At 34.6% G+C, this 15804-nt stretch overlaps 1 protein-coding gene across 1 annotated transcript in view; it reads left to right on the forward strand.

The window, feature by feature from the left end:
• Positions 1-15804, forward strand: part of sl (small wing phospholipase C gamma 1) — a 546737-nt gene that overhangs the window by 143150 nt on the left and 387783 nt on the right. The window contains exons 11-12 of the mRNA XM_090398565.1: positions 3767-3852; positions 14724-14806. Of these exons, the coding sequence (XP_090254691.1) occupies positions 3767-3852; positions 14724-14806 (169 nt within the window). The remainder of the gene's footprint in view (positions 1-3766; positions 3853-14723; positions 14807-15804) is intronic.

Consider the following 15804-nt stretch of genomic DNA (forward strand, 5'->3'; position numbering starts at 1 on the left):
TATAAGTACTCATATGAAGAACAAGATTGGTTTACCATAGTGATTTTTTTTTTTTTTTTTTTAGAATTCCAATAAGCATGTGGGCTTTGGTTGGGACTTTTCAGTAGTTATACTGAGTGAACTTGTTATAATGGTATTTGCTGTAGGAACAGTTAACTTCAGATAATTTTGTTCCTTTTTATCCCTGCAGATGGACTCATTGAAGCAAAATTTGAAATAGTATTACAGATTTTTGCATAGATATCAAACAGTAAATTTCAGCAGTTTTCATTGGTTTGGTTTTGATAACAAATCATCATCAAATTCCTCATATATATCCTTAAAGGACATAAAAGATACTATGATAGCACTACATTTTGCTACATTTACATTATTGTTTTCTGTTGAAGTTTTCCTCCAAATTAGTCTGTTTGTCAGCATTCTGGTATTTGTGAAATCTTATATTTCGGTCTTTTAAAGCAATTCAAGCTACATCAGTCCACCAGATATTAGTCTTCTGGGCCTTTTTCCTGCCATCCTGGCACCATGACACAGACAGGAAAATCTTGGAAGAAATGGAGTAGTATTCATAGTTAGAAGAGATATTTCATGTGCAGACTTTGTTTACTTACACTTGGATAAATGATTAAACATGAATATAATTTCTTGGCAAGCTTAATTTAAATTTCCATATTTAATTTGGCATCCTCACTAAAAATCATTACAGCTGAAATATTTTACTATTTTCATAGGTTCTTTTTTGAAAATACAGGTGATGTTTTTCTCAGTCATACTGTCATAGTTTCTTTTTTTGTTGATTCTCATGACCAGCTCTTACTGTGTTTATTCAGTGGTGATATGGAATTGTTCATCCTTTTTAATGGATTTATTTAGGAAGAGTAACATCATCTGCATAAAGTAAAGAGCTGAAGTTAAATCTCCAGTGTTGATATCTGTGTAACCTTCAGAATGTAATCAATTCATATACCTTGATTTCATTACATTCTGAAATCAGTCCAGGTATATGAATAACGGCAGAGATTATATTCTTGTTTTACATCTGATTTCTCTTGAAACTATTTTCCGTACCTCCTTCAGTCATGACTGCTGAATTACATCTTAAATATAGACTATGTATGATGCCACAGTTACATCATATATAATTTTAGCATTCTGAACAGATGTTTTCTTGCCTCCTTTTCATGTGCCTTTTTCAGAGTTACAAAACTTAAATACAGATCCTTGTTACATTCTTATGATTTCTTAATTACTTGTTTTAAAGTGAAAATCTGATCATGACAATCCTATTTTTCGTCTGAACCCTGGCCGAACATCTCCAATTTGTTCACATACAATTTTTTTTTTAGCTTTTTCTTAAGTATGCTTACATAAATCTTACGTTGAATGGAACAGAATATTATCTACTGTTGCTTTCATTTAACAGTACTTTCCAGTAATAGGCTTAGTGACTTGTTATGGTCTCTTCCCATCTTTTCAAAGACCGTTCTTTATTCCTTCTCCCTTGAGGTTGATACCTCTCTGGAGAATCTTTTCATTCTTTCTGTATGTTGTTGCCATCTCTCTATAAAGATTGATGTAATCTAATACATATCACCTCAAGTTCCTTTAAGAATTCGCTAATTCTTTTGAAGTCTAGTTTATTATATCCGACTGTTTTGCTCAGAATCTCATTTTGGAACTTATCAGTCTTTTTCTTTCTGCTTGAGTTATGATCTAGGCTTCTGAGCCATATGCTAGAATAGGTCTAGCTACTGAGTTATGGATTCTTATTCTTGTTTATTCAATTTGGATTGAATATCTGATTAATAATTTTTGTTATTCCTATATAATTGGTTATGTTATGTTGCATGTCTCTCTCTTTCATAAGATAAGTGATAGCCTAGATATTTGAGTGTATTAACCTGTTCTATAATATCATCATTGCAAATTTTCTTTTAATTGGTCTCAGCCTTTATGAATTTGGTTTTGGAAGTGGAGATTTCCATATTGTATGTTTTTGCTACATCATTTAATGAAAAGGTTGCTTGCTGTAGTGACTCTTCATTATCTTCAATTAGAACCAATGATCAATTAGATCATCGGCAAATAAAATTGTATCAGTGTTTGTGTAATCATTTATTTGAATACCAAAACTGGTTGCCTCTCCTCCACTCTCTTATAATATTGTTAATATAGATATTACAGAGGAGTGGTGATAGACTACATCCTTGTTGGAAACCTGCATTTATGTTCTGTGATTCAGATTTTTGTGCGGCTATGTTTATTTTAATTTGGTTATTGTTATATATATATATATTGAAAATTGCTTTAATTAACTGGTTAGGAATGCTGTCATCTCTTAAAATTTCCAGTAGCTTATTTTGATTGACTCTATATCAAAGGTTTTTATAATCAATGAATAATATGTGGGTCTCTAAATTGAATTTTCTTCTTTTTTCTATCAGGAGTGTGAGAGTGAAAAACGTGTCAGTGCCTCTACGGAAACCGTTTTGTTCCTCTCCAAAAATATTTCATAATGTTTGGTTAATTTAGTCTTTAAGAGATTTGAATATTATTTATTATCTGGTATTTAAAAGGCTAATGCCTCTATAGTTTTGACATTAATTAATATTGCCTTTTTTTTGAAGTTGGGAATGATCATAGTATTTTGCCAGTTTTCTGGTGGTAATTGGCCATTTAGGATCTTATTCGTGAATTCTAGTAGTTTGTATCTGAAGTTGTCTCCAGAGCATTTGAAAAGTTCCATGTTGATACCATCTTCTCCTGGGCTTCTATGGTTGTTTAAGTGTTGACTCTAAATCTTCATGAGTGTAAAGGAGTCTGTTGAAATATTTGCAGATAATGGTTCTGAGAGTGGGCTGTCATCAATTGTCCATAATTCTTTATAATTTATAATCTGCTTTAGGGACCAAACAGGAAATTTTTTTTTTTTTTTCAAACTGCTTTTACCATCATCATCAAATTCCTGCCATGTACCCTCAAGGGGTGTACAGGATATGACAGTACTACATGAAAAATTTACATCATTACTAACTTCCTATCTATAATTTTCCTCCAAATCAGTCTGTTACTTGTCAAGACTCCAACATTATCAGATCTCATATTTCTATCGTCTAAGGCACTTTGTACCGCATCAATCCACCTATATCTTGGTCTTCCTCTGGGTCGTTTTCCTGCCAACCTGGCAGAGAACACTTGTTTTGCTAATCTTTCCTCTCCCATTCTATTTAAGTGACCATACCACCTGAGATTAGCTCTGCTAACGCATTCCTAGATGCTGACTGTTACCAGACAGTGAAATTCATTTGCCACCTAAAGATATTCACAAACTTCCTTACTCATGGTGGGATTGAAACTCATCAAACAGCATGTTAGATTAAGAGTGCTGGCTAATCAGGCCAGCAACTTATCAAGGTTATTTAATTGTTTTTAGTGCTTTATCAGTGATTCATTAATAATGATGCGATTCAGTGCATTTTTTACAGTTAATATTTCCCAACTGTAATTGAATGCACTTCAGCTGCCTTTTTCAAAAACAAAATTCAATACATTAAATGAGGGAATTAAAAGGAGAACATGAAATAATAATAAACATTTAATGTACTTTACAAATTTCCTATGGCCCAGCTGTTTTTGTATGAATAAGAACAAGAATTGAGATGGCATAAAAAATCACTCATTGAGAAAACATCTCTTTGAGTGATTTTGAGATAATTAGTGATATCATATTAATTTTATCACTTTTCTTTTTATATATATTCACTAGATACCCTGTCATCCTGTCTATAGAAAATCGATGCACTCTACCTCAACAGAGGAATATGGCTACTGCATTTCAAGAAGTATTTGGAGGTATTACATCTTATTATTAAATCACAAGTTAACTTTTAAAGTTTCAACCTTTTTTTTTTTTTTGCAGATTTTTCATATACCAATTTAGTTATTGCAACTGCATGTTGAACTTATATGGATAATAAAATAAACTATTTTGAAATAAGTATTGAAACAGCATTATATTTCCAAGAAACCTAAATTGTACACACCTTGATAGCATGCCTCTGCTTTAGTTATAATCACGCTTTCCATTCTTTTCAGTGCTTTCCAGTTTGTGGTAATACAAGTCAGATAATTTGGCTTATTCTTCCTTTATCACGACCATTGGTCCATGTATCACTAGATTGTCCTTATCTGTCCTGCATCTGAAATTCCCATTCATTCCAAAAGTGTTCTGTTTTGATTGAGACCGACACTCTGTTTGCTAGTGAAGTTTTTCCACGTTTCTTCAGACCATGTCACAATAGTACAAGCACTAGGAGAGGACTCATTATAGTGATTAAAATGACATGAGTGTCTGTAAAACTGTCACACTGTTAGCAAGCATTGGATATTGCATGTTGGATATCTCTCAGCCTTTATTCTTCTGGGAACTGCAACTTTGGGTATGAATTCATAGCAAGAAAACGGCTCCAGACTTTTATGCCTCAACCACCAAACTTCACATTCAGATGAAGTGCTCAAGCAAAAGCCATTCTGCAAACACAAAGCACACCCACAGTCATTCATTCATCCAATTAGAAATGTGTAGCATGATTTATCACTCCATGGTACAGACTGACATTCTGTGACTGGTTATAAAACAAGACTTTCAAACACCCTTTAGTTCAATAGTGTTAACTCTGTGGCTTTTCCTGTGTTTTTCTTGGCTGCTCACATTTCCATCTGTTGATAATGTTGCCTGGAGTTTTGAGTCTTTTGCTTGTCACGAATGCTTAGGCTACTGATCCATAAGTTCTACATATTCTTTACACCAGTGTAGTCTATACTGTTGATAGCTATTTTTCATGTTTATTTGCATCTGTCCTAGAAACCGAGACTGTGCAGCTCTTTATGTAATGTCTTATTAAACTGTGAATCCCCTGTAAATCCATCAAACTCCTGATCTGTATTGAATTGCTGTGATTTCAATATTCACTCAAATATCATGGTAGTTCTCTAGGTCTTCCTGTACATCTCTTGTCAACCCCATATTTCCACCTGTTAATGATTCATGTTTCCACCTTCAGTTAATGTGTCTAGACTTGGTTTTGCATGTTTTACCAATTTTGAAGGCATGTTGGTTATGGATATGACACCCTGTGATAACATCTCTTTCAAACTCTGAGTTCTCATCATATCAAGTAAAAGTTATTTTTCATTGGGTATAATCTGTTGCCTTATGTATATGGACCACATGCATTGACATATCAGATTGTTTCATTCTAAAATTGGTGGTGGTGGTGGGGGGGGGAGTGATGTGCTTTAATGCATATTTCAACATATGTTGAGAGTAACCAAATGTTGCTAACGGTAAAAGGGAGGGAGACGGGCTGTATATTATTGTTGTTAGTATGATTATTGTTGGCCTTTTACCAATAGACCTAACTTAAGTCTATCTGAGATGACATTGGCATGACTATGAATTACCTAAATTCATCATGTATATTTGGATAGTACATGTAACTGCTGCCAAACATGTTGGCGATTGATTTTATGCTTATGTGGGTGATAACAGAAGCATTCAGAGGAAACATGTGACCATGTTAGACCTGATTGCTGAACATGACAATTACCTCCAGAGCATTTTATTTTCTGATGAGGCAATGATTCATGTGCATGGAGTGGTGAATCACCATAATTGTCAGGTGTGGGGGTCAGAAAATTTGCAAGAACTGGTGGAGTTCATCTGTAACAGTCCAAAAGTCTATGTCTGGTGCAGCATCATGCATGATCGCATTGTTGTTATTATTTTACACAAAACAGAAACTTTGCTCTAGAGACCGAACAGAACTTTTTCAAGCTACTTTTAAATGCTCTTGAGTGGGGCGATGAAGTTCATTTATCACCTTGGGAATTTCACAAACATTCATGCTCATTTAAATAATCCCTGTTGTGATGAATATGAAATATGAATAACCAGAAATTCATCACAGGTTGGCTTATGTAATCATATAGTTAGACTTAATTAAATTCTTTTAATGACTCCAGTATTCTGTATTTGTCACAGAGATATCATTAAGAATTGTAATGTACACACAAAAAGTGGAAAAGATTAGATTGAAAGTCTAAAAAGTCCTGTCCTCAGAGGGTCACCTTACACGAGTGCTGAATGGGCAGCGTGGCTTTTCAAGGAGAGCTAAGAATTAGTTTTTTTCATTTTGTGGAGCTTCACACAATATTTATTGCGATTGGGTTCTTTCATGTTTGTAAAAGCATAAGCTTTTGCCTGATTCTGGCTGTTGGGTCTAAGAATTAGTTTTCCATATCTAAGGAAGTTTCACAGCCATATTTATTGAGGTTGTGTTGTTGGTTTTTAAGATCTGCTACCGGTGATTCCAAAAAAAAAAAGAAAAAAAAAGAAAAAAAGTTTGTACATTATTGTGGTAAAGCACAGTAGTTTTTTCCATTTGATTTTGTGCAAGGCACCTGCAGACCTCTTACAGACAGATCTTACTGAAGGCATCTTTCTTAGGCCCTAAGAGACAATTCTTATATTGTCTGATGATGTCTCTCTGACAGAGACGAAGTACTGGAGTCATGTTTAGTTAATTTATATTTGCATAAATAAATCGTTTATTTATGCAAAGCATAAATAAATTAGTTAATTTATTCTTTACTGATTATTCATGGTGAGATATAGCATGCAAAATAAAATACGATGGTAAGTTAAAACTTCATTTATCCATGAACCAAACTTGTATTCAGTTTCAAATCAAATTCCATCTCCAAAAGCCCTTCCTCTCCCTACAAATGCACCAGCTTGGCTGCACTGCAAGAACAGACCCCTCTTTTATTCTCAGCTCTGAGCTTTGGTGAAACCGTTTTGACATTGCTGATTTGCTCATAAAGAATTTCTTAAAATAAGGAATAAACACACCAAGAAATGCAACAACATTGCAGTTCTAATTCCTATCTGCAGATTCAGTCCATTCACATTGTCATTAGCCTTTCTTCCAACAGACTTGATGAAGCAGCCATCAGCATCCTTAGCCTTGGCCACAACTTTGCATTAGTAGTACCTCATCAAGTTTTTACATTAGATCTCACATATAGAATGTTGCGTGCCTGTAACATTGACATAGCTAATATCCTTAGTTGAGATTCAGTTCCCAAAAGAAATCTCTAATAGCTAACTTTCTGCTCTTTATAGTTTACAGACCAATTACAGGAACAAATAAGGATCATGCTACTGTAGTCCTCAATAAAGATTACTCAAAAATGTAATGTTGTGTGCCACCTACATTAAAACACACACACACACTATACTCTTAAACTATTGTGTCACTGACACACACACACACACGGTATCCAAAAAAGAACTTCGGGGTTTCTAACACAAGTATTTTCTATTTGGACCACCATACGATGGTGTTTTGAGCATATTTATGAAGCAAAGATATTCAAGTTGTAGTTCAAATGTATACACACAAAAGTGGAAAAGATTAGATTGAAAGTCTAAAAGTCCTGTCCTCAGAGGGTCACCTTACACGAGTGCTAAATGGGCAGTGTGGCTTTTCCAGGAGAGCTAAGAATTAGTTTTTTCATTTTGTGGAGCTTCACACAATATTTATTGCGATTGGCTTCTTTCATGTTTGTAGAAGCATAAGTTTTTGCCTGATTCTGGCTGTTGGGTACACTAGATAGCTGTACAGACATGCTATGCTATAGTAATGGCGTCACCACAAGAGAAAGCACATTGCATGTTATGGTTTGCAGAAACGAAGTCAGTGACAACTGTCCAAAGGTATTTCAAGCAGGAGTATGGTAGGAATGCTTCAAGTGACAAAAAGCATCCATAAGCGGCATCAAATTTTTGGAAACAGGAAGTGTTTCGAAAGGGCACTCAACAGGTAGGCCTACAACAAGTGCAGAAAACATACAACAAATTTGACTGTCTTTCCAGCATAGTCCGATCGTAGTATGAGTTGTCAATTAAACATTCCTAAAAGCACAGTGCGTGGCGTTGTTCACAAGAGATTGAAACTTCATGTTTATAAACTGTAGGTTGTTCATCACAACCAGCCTACTGATAGGCAACAGATAGAGTTCAGTTATTAACATGTGACCATGTTAGACCTGATTGCTGAACATGACAATTACCTCCAGAGCATTTTATTTTCTGATGAGGCAATGATTCATGTGCATGGAGTGGTGAATCACCATAATTGTCAGGTGTGGGGGTCAGAAAATTTGCAAGAACTGGTGGAGTTCATCTGTAACAGTCCAAAAGTCTATGTCTGGTGCAGCATCATGCATGATCGCATTGTTGAGCCATTTTTTTTCCATGAGGAGACAATTACGAGTGTGGCATATCTGGATATGCTAAACAGATCGAGAATGTGATGGGCCTCATTTTCCAACAGGATGGAACACCACCACATTATGTAGCAATTGTATGGACTGTGCTCAACAACTGATTCCCAGGAAAATGAATTGGCAGAGGAGGTCCCATTGCTTGGCCACCGTGCAGTCCTAATTTGACTCCGATGGATTTCTTAAAATCCATCGGATTTTAAGAAATCCATTGGAGTTTCTGATCATTTCAAAATGATCAATTTAGCAAGTTGTATTGGATTTAACTAAGAGTGTAGCATCACCTGCTTAAAACTGGTGATATTATACTCTGAGATTAACATCTCTAATTTTTATATCAAGTCCGAGCCATGTTTCTTCATATGTGATCCATATGTATGATGACTAACACTGAAGATAATATGCACCCTTGTCTTACATCTGATTTTACATCTGACCACCTTTCTGTACCTTCATTTCTAACTGCTGATATGATTCAAATATAGGCTATATATTGCTCCTCTGAATAACGTCCTATTTACACCACATAACGGTAGTGTTTGAACAGCTTTTTTCTTTGCAGCTTGTCATATACCATTTTGAGATCTAAAACGTAAATGCATATCATTGTTATGTTGCCTTGTTTCTCCAATTTTGAGAAAATAATTTGTGTTAAAGTGAAAATCTGATCTTGGCAACCTCTATTTGACATGTTCCTAGGTTGGTCTGCAAGTTTTCTTTCCAGTTTTTCTTAGTCTTTTCGCAGGTATGTTTGCATAAATCTTACCTAGAACACGAATAGGGAAATTCCTCTGCAATTCTCACATTCAGTTTGATTTCCCTTTTTACAGATAGGTGTTATGAGTTCACTTCTTTAATCATCTGGAATTTTACCTTCTGACCAGACCTTCTGAATTATGCATTGCAGCTACCGTAAAACTTTTATGCCTCCATGTTTGAGCATTTTGAGAATAAGGAATGGATGTGAGTTTTTGGATGTGTGTAGTGAATTTCAGGGATAATTGGATTTGTATAAGAAGGATGACCTACAGTTGAATACGTTTGGCATCAAGAGTCTTGAAAATTTTTTAATTGATATATAACCTAACACAGAAAGTCAGGGAAACTGAATTCTGATGGGAGGAATCATGAGAATCTGGGTGTAAGAGGAGCAATGTTGGGTAACCATGTTAATGAAGGGAATGGTTATTATGTAAATGACTATGAAGAGAGAACATTTCTGTATTTGTCCAGTTCGGACCTATCAAGCATGTTTAAAGATGCCTGCATAAATAAGGAACTAGATAAGAACAGATATCTGCAAGTTGTCGAACTGTGTCATGCAGACCAGAGTATACAAAAGAGCATGCAGGTAACTTATGTCTTGACACAAATTCTAGGAGTATCAAAAAGAAAGGAGTAGGTTTTGTTTCTTTGGGTAATATATTGGTCTCACTAATGTAGGCATTAGTGAGACCTAGCTATCAGAAGTAGACATACTAACTGGTATCACACACACAAATGGCATAATATTTTTAGAAATGATAGACAAAATAGTAGAGGAGGGGTGTGCTGCTAATGTTATCAGATGACTTGAATCCAGTTAGAGTTGAGATCTATGACTGCAATACTAGTAACAGTTTTTCGTATGCCAGTGAGTTTGAAGCCATCTGGTGTGAGATGGAAATCGAACAAGATCAAATACATAGTGGGGGTGTTGTAGACCTGGTGAATCAGTTGCTAGTGATGAAGAAATGCATCACTAAGTAATTATAATGGATGTAAAAAGAGTAATCTAATGAGGGACTTTAATTATCCAAACATTGATTGGGTAGCTGTAAAATTGTATGAAAACAATGAAACTGAATTTATTGAGCTGTTGCTAGACAACTTCCTCAAGTAGCATGCAACAGAAAGAATTTGTGGTCAAAAAGAGTGTTAGATCTGATTATAGTGTCAGAGGGTGTTTCAGTTAAAGAAGTAACTATTCTGCTTCCATTTCATGACAGTGATCATGTGGTACTCCCTTGTGAAGTGGTTAAGTTTATGAATATTCCATTCAGAAAAGGTTACATGTTGAACTACAAAGCAGGAAATTATGACCACTTGAGGAGTATGCTGGGTTCTGCACCATGGTGTCAATTGTTGGATATCGACAGTGTGTGTGAGAAGTATTTAAAAAAATACTTAAATGATACGATATCAGAATGTGTTCCTGGACTTCGAAGAATAAATAGATTATGAGTGAAATGGATGTGTAATCCAATTAAGAGGTCTGTATAATGTGGAAGGAATACCATGCGTACATGTATAATGTCAGTTATAATAATTATAAGCAGCAGGCTAGAAGAGTCACAAGTGATGTATGGAAAGCTAAGTCTGAGTATGAAAAGAAAGTGGCTCTGCAAGTTAAAACATCTGTTGTTATGCTGCAAGTAAAAGAAAGAATGAATTTGGAAGAATAATGCTACTGAATGTAGATGGTATGCAGGTGATTGATGCAGAAGTAATTGTTCAGGTAATGTGTAGCCATTTTGCTAAAAGTTGTGAACCTGGTATATGCAACATTGAACTCGCCACTACCTCTTCACTGTATGAGGAGGAAGTACTAGAGCTGTTGCACAAACTGAATAAGAATTCAGCAATAGTACTAAAGAGTGTTCAGCTGAACTGGCTATTCCTTTAACCAGGCTATATAATTTTAGTCTCAGAACAGGGAAGATTCTGCAGCAGTTGTAAGAATCTTATAGTAATTCCATTGCAGAAGGTCCAATGTATCCAACTATTGACCAATCAGTACTCAGGAGTGGTGGTGGTGGCGGCTCGCATTCAGAAATGGGTTGACAGAGAATCTCTACTTTGCAATGAACAGCATGGGTTTACTAAGGGAAGGTCATGTTTTCGCAACTTACTCACATTCTATAATAATACTACCACCACTGAGTTAGAATTGATACATCATGATACTTTTGGATTTTGCTAAGGCTTTTGACAGAATACAGCATGGAAGACTTGCATAAATTGAAGAATATAGGATTAAATTATAAACTATTGGCATGGATAAGAGGATGGCTGACTTGATGCATATCAAAACCCGTATATGGAGGATGTGAATCTGCAAGATTCAAGGTAATCATTGGTGTGCCTCAAGGATCAATCCTTGGTCCATTGTTATTCAATCTGTACATTAATGATATTGTGAAGAATTTGACATTCAAGATACAGCTATTTACTGATGATGCAACGAAAAGTAGGATAATAATGAATGCTGCTGATATGCAGTACTTGCAGAATGATTTGAATAGGCAGGAATTATGGACATGTGAAAATAGCTGTCAGTTCAATATTAATAAATGTAAGGTCATGCACTTTGGTGTGATTAGATATCCAATGTTGTATTGTATTGGTGGGATTATGCTCAAAGAAACTGATGAGGCTAGGGATCTTGGAATTTTAGTAGATAGGAAGTTGAAGTTCAAGGATCATATAGCAAAAATTGTAAATATAACATGGAATAATTGCAGTGCCGAAACAAACTTTGACATGTAAAGATAAAGAAGTAATTTTGCCTTTTTACAAAGCCTTGATAAGAGACTCACTTGGACTATTGTTTTCCATGTCTGGTCTCCTGGTTCCATAGTGATTCTGATACAGTGGAGAGAGAGAGGGTGTAAAGGAGAGTGTTAAAAATTATATCAGGATTGTGGAATACTGATTATGAAGGCAGATTGAGAATTTGTATTGGAAACAGGAGAAAGAGGGGCAATATGATTGAGACCTACAAACTTCTGAAAGGGTTATATAGAATTTCAGTAGATGGAATTTTTCATTTTATGGAGGGTAGGGAAAGGATGCGATGGCATAGTGTTTTTTGTTTTTTTGCATTTCTTGCTTTATATCTCCACTCATCCACTTAATCTCCAGTTAGTTTATTATTCTTACTGTGGGTATGCAGTCTGATACTGCTTATCTCAATCTATCCCTGACCACTTCCCATTTATTACTGACTTTCTTTTCTTGTAGCTTCCTAAGCCATCTCACTGTTCCAAGATGGATACTTCCGAAGTCTGTCATAATTACCAGCTTTATAGTTCATTGTAAACTCTTTCTTGACAGAGAATTCCACATGTTTAGCAACTTCTTGTAACAAGACTGCATGATTACTTTCCTTGATTGGAGGCAGTCTCTACCTTGGTTATAGATATATCCTCTGATTCTATTACCAGATCCAGCACTTTCAACCCCCCCCCCTCCTTCATGACATGCTGTTTCAGTTAATTGTCCCTTAGCAACTGTATAAATTTCACTTCCATCTTGCTATGACTCCTTTCCTCTCTCCACTCTATGGCCCCATAGTTGAAGTCCAACATAATAATTGCCCAGCCTGCATTCATTGTGCTAATCTGCTGATGCATAGCATCTACATCCTCCTGTGCACCCTCTGGTCTACAGCAGTAACCAACAAATATCTCACACTGGACAGCCCCAAACGAATCATCTCTCGAGGCCTAAAATCCTCTTTAACTTCTAATTTTGTTGCTTGTAGTTATTCAGCTATCATCAGCAATACTTCACTTCCTGTCCTATTCCCTCTATCCTCACTGAAAATACAGTATCTTTTACATTCCATCCCTATAACTATACCATTTTTTTTTTTTGGTCAAATGGGTATCACTGATGGCTATAATTTTTGTCAAATTGAGCTGACCAATACCAAAACTTCCTCTCCCTTATTTCTGATACTTCACTCTATAAATGCATTTCAACATCCCTTTGGTCTCATAATTATTCTTGTGCAATGTCATTAACAACCCATTTGATTAGTGTAATGCCATTACCAACCCTGTGAAATCACTTTCAGTATTGCATAATAATTTCTGTATACTCATTTGCCCTAGGGATGACTAGACACATGCTTGATTGCATCTCCCTTAATATCTCTACTTTCCCTGATTTTGTATTTTCAGACTCGCACTAAATAACATTTTATCCAAGCATGCAAGTCCAAATGCATTCAAATGTAGTCCTTCAGGCATATATAAGTCCTTTTGTACATCAAATTCACTCCATAAACTGCACACCATTCCTCCTGCACAATTTTCTCATTGACTCAAAAACAATCATGGTCCTTCTTCCCAGTTCTGTCCTATCATACCAAGGCTTCAGACTCACAATCTTTACTTTCTTACTCTTCATTTTTGCTTCTTTAAATAAATCTTTGACATCCTTTTTCATTGCATATTTTTTGCCTTTTAAATAATTTTTTCCTGCCAGAACAATCGACTCTTTCACTTCTCTCTTCTGTGAACTAACAGCTTCGCTAATATCATTGATACATGCCTTTGTTACTTTCTCATTAAGTATACCTCTTATCATTGAATCTTCATACAATGCCTTTTCTTTATTCCCAGTTTCTCACAATTTCATACTTTCCCCATTCACTTTTTTTTCTTCTCATTTACCCTCCTGCTACACTATATGACAATCCTTTTTCTTCAGTTGCTCTAGCTGTTTTGTTCTGCGAAAGATGGTGCATTAGCACATTATTTCGCTTCATCCACATTACTTTCAGCTACTTCTTTCATGTTCTCATTCATATTTTGTGCAATATTCTTCACTCCTTCCATATTCTCCTAAAGTTTTTGCTATCTTTCCTTATGTCTTTAATTTTAGTCATTTCATTTTCCTCAATTCACATTTCTTGCACTTGCACATGAAAAATTTAGGAGAATATGGAAGGAGTGAAGAATAGTGCACAAAAATGAATGAGATCATAGTTGTTTGCATAATATGAAGCATAGTTCATATTACAAGCAGTGCTGTACTTCACATGCAGCACTGCTTGTAATATGAACTATGCTAGCACCACCCACAGAAACATAAACTTGAATTATGGTTAAATCTAAGGTTTGATCTTAGCTGGAAGAGTTTATGGCAGGAAGTTTTTTTTCTTGGCTGGGTTGAGCAAAGACAGTAAGATTACTTTCTCCTATTAACTCACTTTGACACTGTATATTTTGCAGGTTTATCTTCAATGATTTTCTTAAAACTGTAATAGCAAGTTAATGTATCTAATATTGTTTTGTAAATAGATAAACTTCATTTATAATTTTAATTAAATGATTTGCTTACTTATTATTTGGCATAATTTTACCATTATCTCTTAAAAATGAAATTCAAATTGATAAATATTGGTTATAATGATAAAATCCTTATTTTAATCTTTTTCCGCTAAGATGACTGTTACATAGCAAGGAATCTAATGTTTTGGGAGCAATGTTATACATATTTAACATAATAAGAATACTTATCAGTAATTATTAATTATATATTGGACTTATTATCCAAAATAGTTATGAATCCTAAGCCATATTAAGCATCTTTTTATTTTTCAGATATGCTTCTTACTCAGTCAATTGAAAGAGATGGACTGCAAATGCCATCACCAAATCAGTTAAAAAGGAAAATAATTATAAAGGTAGCAAAAACTGTTTGGGTTTTCTCTCTTTCTGTCTGTTACTGTAAAATGGCTGGACTAGAAGTTAAAAATATGTAAATTAGAATATCAAAACTTAAGTTTTACTATTTTAGATACTAATACTAACTTGGTGGAAGTGACTAGTTAGCCTTATACACATGGGAGTTAAATAAGATTAGATGCTCTCCCTTACTCTCAAACTTAAATTTACTCTCAAAAAGTAAATTTAACTTAATATGTAAGTAATTTCATAAGTGCTATAACACCTTTAATTAGTTTCTTTTTCTTCTGTACTCAAAACAACCAGCACACTTTCAGATACTACTGTCTTGTCATATACCACAGGTTTTTTCCCCCTTAGTCTCCTTACAAAAATTCCCATTAATGTCATAATTTAATGTTTTATTGTGTTATATTTTTACTGTATCATGTTTTAAATTCATATAATTGAACTTTTTTGTATAATTCTTTGTTCTTCACTTTCCTAAATACAGCAATCTACCCTTTTTCTGATCACATTGGGAAGACAGTTTTGCCATTCTGATAAAGTGTCAGATAATTGAAGTACAATTACATGGTTCTGTACCATAAGTCGGTTGATGATGCAATGGTCAATTAATTGAAGGTCAGATAAATGGTAGATTACTATTGTACTATTTTTGATCCTGACAATATAATTTCAGTATTAAATAATATCCTCAAATTAATTAAATTTGAGGTTTCTAAAAAATGTCTATCATCTTTCCTTTTAAGAATTTTCCATCCAGGGTTTTTAAGTCAGGATATCGTTCTAAAATAAATTTCAATTTTGAAGTTATTAGATTTTATATACCTTGTTGGATTAGAACATTGGGATAACTTTTTGTGTATATGAACTTATTGAACTGTTGATTATTGATATTAAATCTTTCAACTTTAAAAAAAAAGCTTTCGACCATTGAAGTTTAATACTGAAAATAACTGGAATTTTTTCATGAGCCATAGTAGTACAGTATATA

Source organism: Typopeltis vanoorti, chromosome 9 (assembly GCF_054136105.1).
Source record: "Typopeltis vanoorti isolate ZY-2024b chromosome 9, IOZ_Tvanoo_1.0, whole genome shotgun sequence".
Classification (NCBI taxonomy): Eukaryota; Metazoa; Arthropoda; class Arachnida; order Uropygi; family Thelyphonidae; genus Typopeltis; species Typopeltis vanoorti.